The following is a 1,583-nucleotide window of genomic DNA, read 5'->3' on the forward strand; positions in this document are numbered from 1 at the left end:
TTTAAAAGCTGAACATATGCTTAATGTGGAAAAGAAAATCCATGGCCTTGTCTGACCAAGGTGGAAGTCATTCCTGAGTAGCTGAGCATCCATAATTGCAGATGGCTCACTGGAGTGATCAGTTCACTGGAGAAGACAGATAAGTGATGTAAGATCCTGTTCTCCTTAAAAATCGTGCCTCCTAATACTTTTCAACTGCACTTTCATTTCACAAAAAGAGAATCAGTAATCATTGGAAACAAGAAGCCACTAGGCCAGAGTAATATCCACAGGTAAATATGAAAAGAGTTGTACACTTCTGTGAACTTTCTCGGGATATGCTACATCTGACAGCCCCCACCATAGAGAGAATCATATCAAGAGTAACAAACAAGCGTGAAAGAAATCAAGATAAAATGCCGTTAATATACTTGTTATACTCTTTGGCCTCCAAAGACAAGCACATTCTCTCCAGGTAAATCTATACTGTTCTAATGTGTGATACCAGGAGACGTCAAGGCTGTGGGGAGTTGAGGCAATATTGCAGTCCTATAGTTATGCCCAGCCCACTGCTATGTATCTGCTATGCTGATTTACATCTGTCCAGAGCCCAGCCCACTGAGATGAAGACATAATAGGATGGTCACATCTATTCAACATTCAATCCTACTCAGCGCACAGCATAGAAATGAAGACCTCCATTCACTATCTGGGGCTCCTGCTACTCTGGCTCAATGGTAAGAAGGATAACATTGGGTATTTACAAAGAGCATGGTGATCAGTGATTTATTGTATTTAGCATAGTTCTATTCTAACAGAATTAATTGCTTTTAATTAACGTATCTTTGATTTTCCATTCTCAGGTGCCAAATGCGATATCCAGGTGACCCAGTCTCCATCCTCACTCTCTGGATCTTTAGAAGAAAGTGTTACCATCACTTGTCAGGCAAGTCAGGATATTAGCAAGTACTTAGCTTGGTACCAACAGAAACCAGAGAAAGCTCCTAAGTTGCTGATCTACCGTGCATCATATTTGGAAAATGGTGTCCCATCAAGATTCAGTGGAAGTGGATCTGGTACACAGTATTCTCTCACAATCAGCAGCCTACAGTCTGAAGATATGGGAACTTATTTTTGTCTACAGTATGATAAACTTCCTCCCACAGTGATATAACTCATAACACAAACCTCACAGAGAAGCAGAAGTGAGAGTCTTGGCTGCACATGTTGCTCAGCCTGATAGCTCCATCTGTTCAGAGTGTTTCTATTTGCCAAGATTTGCAAGTGCTTGGGAGGTTTTGAAAGAAGAGTGACAGAGAAATCCCTTGTATTGTAAACATCTATCTTCTCACAAGGCTAGCAACAAAAAATTATGATTCTCATGCTCAAAAATAAAAGAAATTATTGATACATGAGTTATTGAATCATGTGGTATGAGTTGAATCATGTAGTATGAGTACAGTATCAGACTATACCTGTTACCACCTTGAGGATCTTGCACCAAAGTTACTGTTAGGAGGAACAAATTAGTAACAGAAATTATCACCAAACCCAGAGTCCATCTTCTAATGAAGGGCATGCTGCTTGATAATGTCATGCAGAGA

General features: G+C 40.0%; 1 gene segment (V, D, J or C); it reads left to right on the plus strand.

Annotated features, from left to right (window-relative positions):
• Nucleotides 1-654: 654 nt before the first annotated feature.
• On the plus strand, nt 655-1,153 carry LOC103747921. The segment is given in 2 exon segments: nt 655-716; nt 843-1,153. Coding segments are annotated over 2 exon segments (360 nt in total).
• Nucleotides 1,154-1,583: the final 430 nt, after the last annotated feature.

Source organism: Nannospalax galili, unplaced genomic scaffold, assembly GCF_000622305.1.
Source record: "Nannospalax galili isolate Female #2095 unplaced genomic scaffold, S.galili_v1.0 scaffold1345, whole genome shotgun sequence".
NCBI classification, from domain to species: domain Eukaryota; kingdom Metazoa; phylum Chordata; class Mammalia; order Rodentia; family Spalacidae; genus Nannospalax; species Nannospalax galili.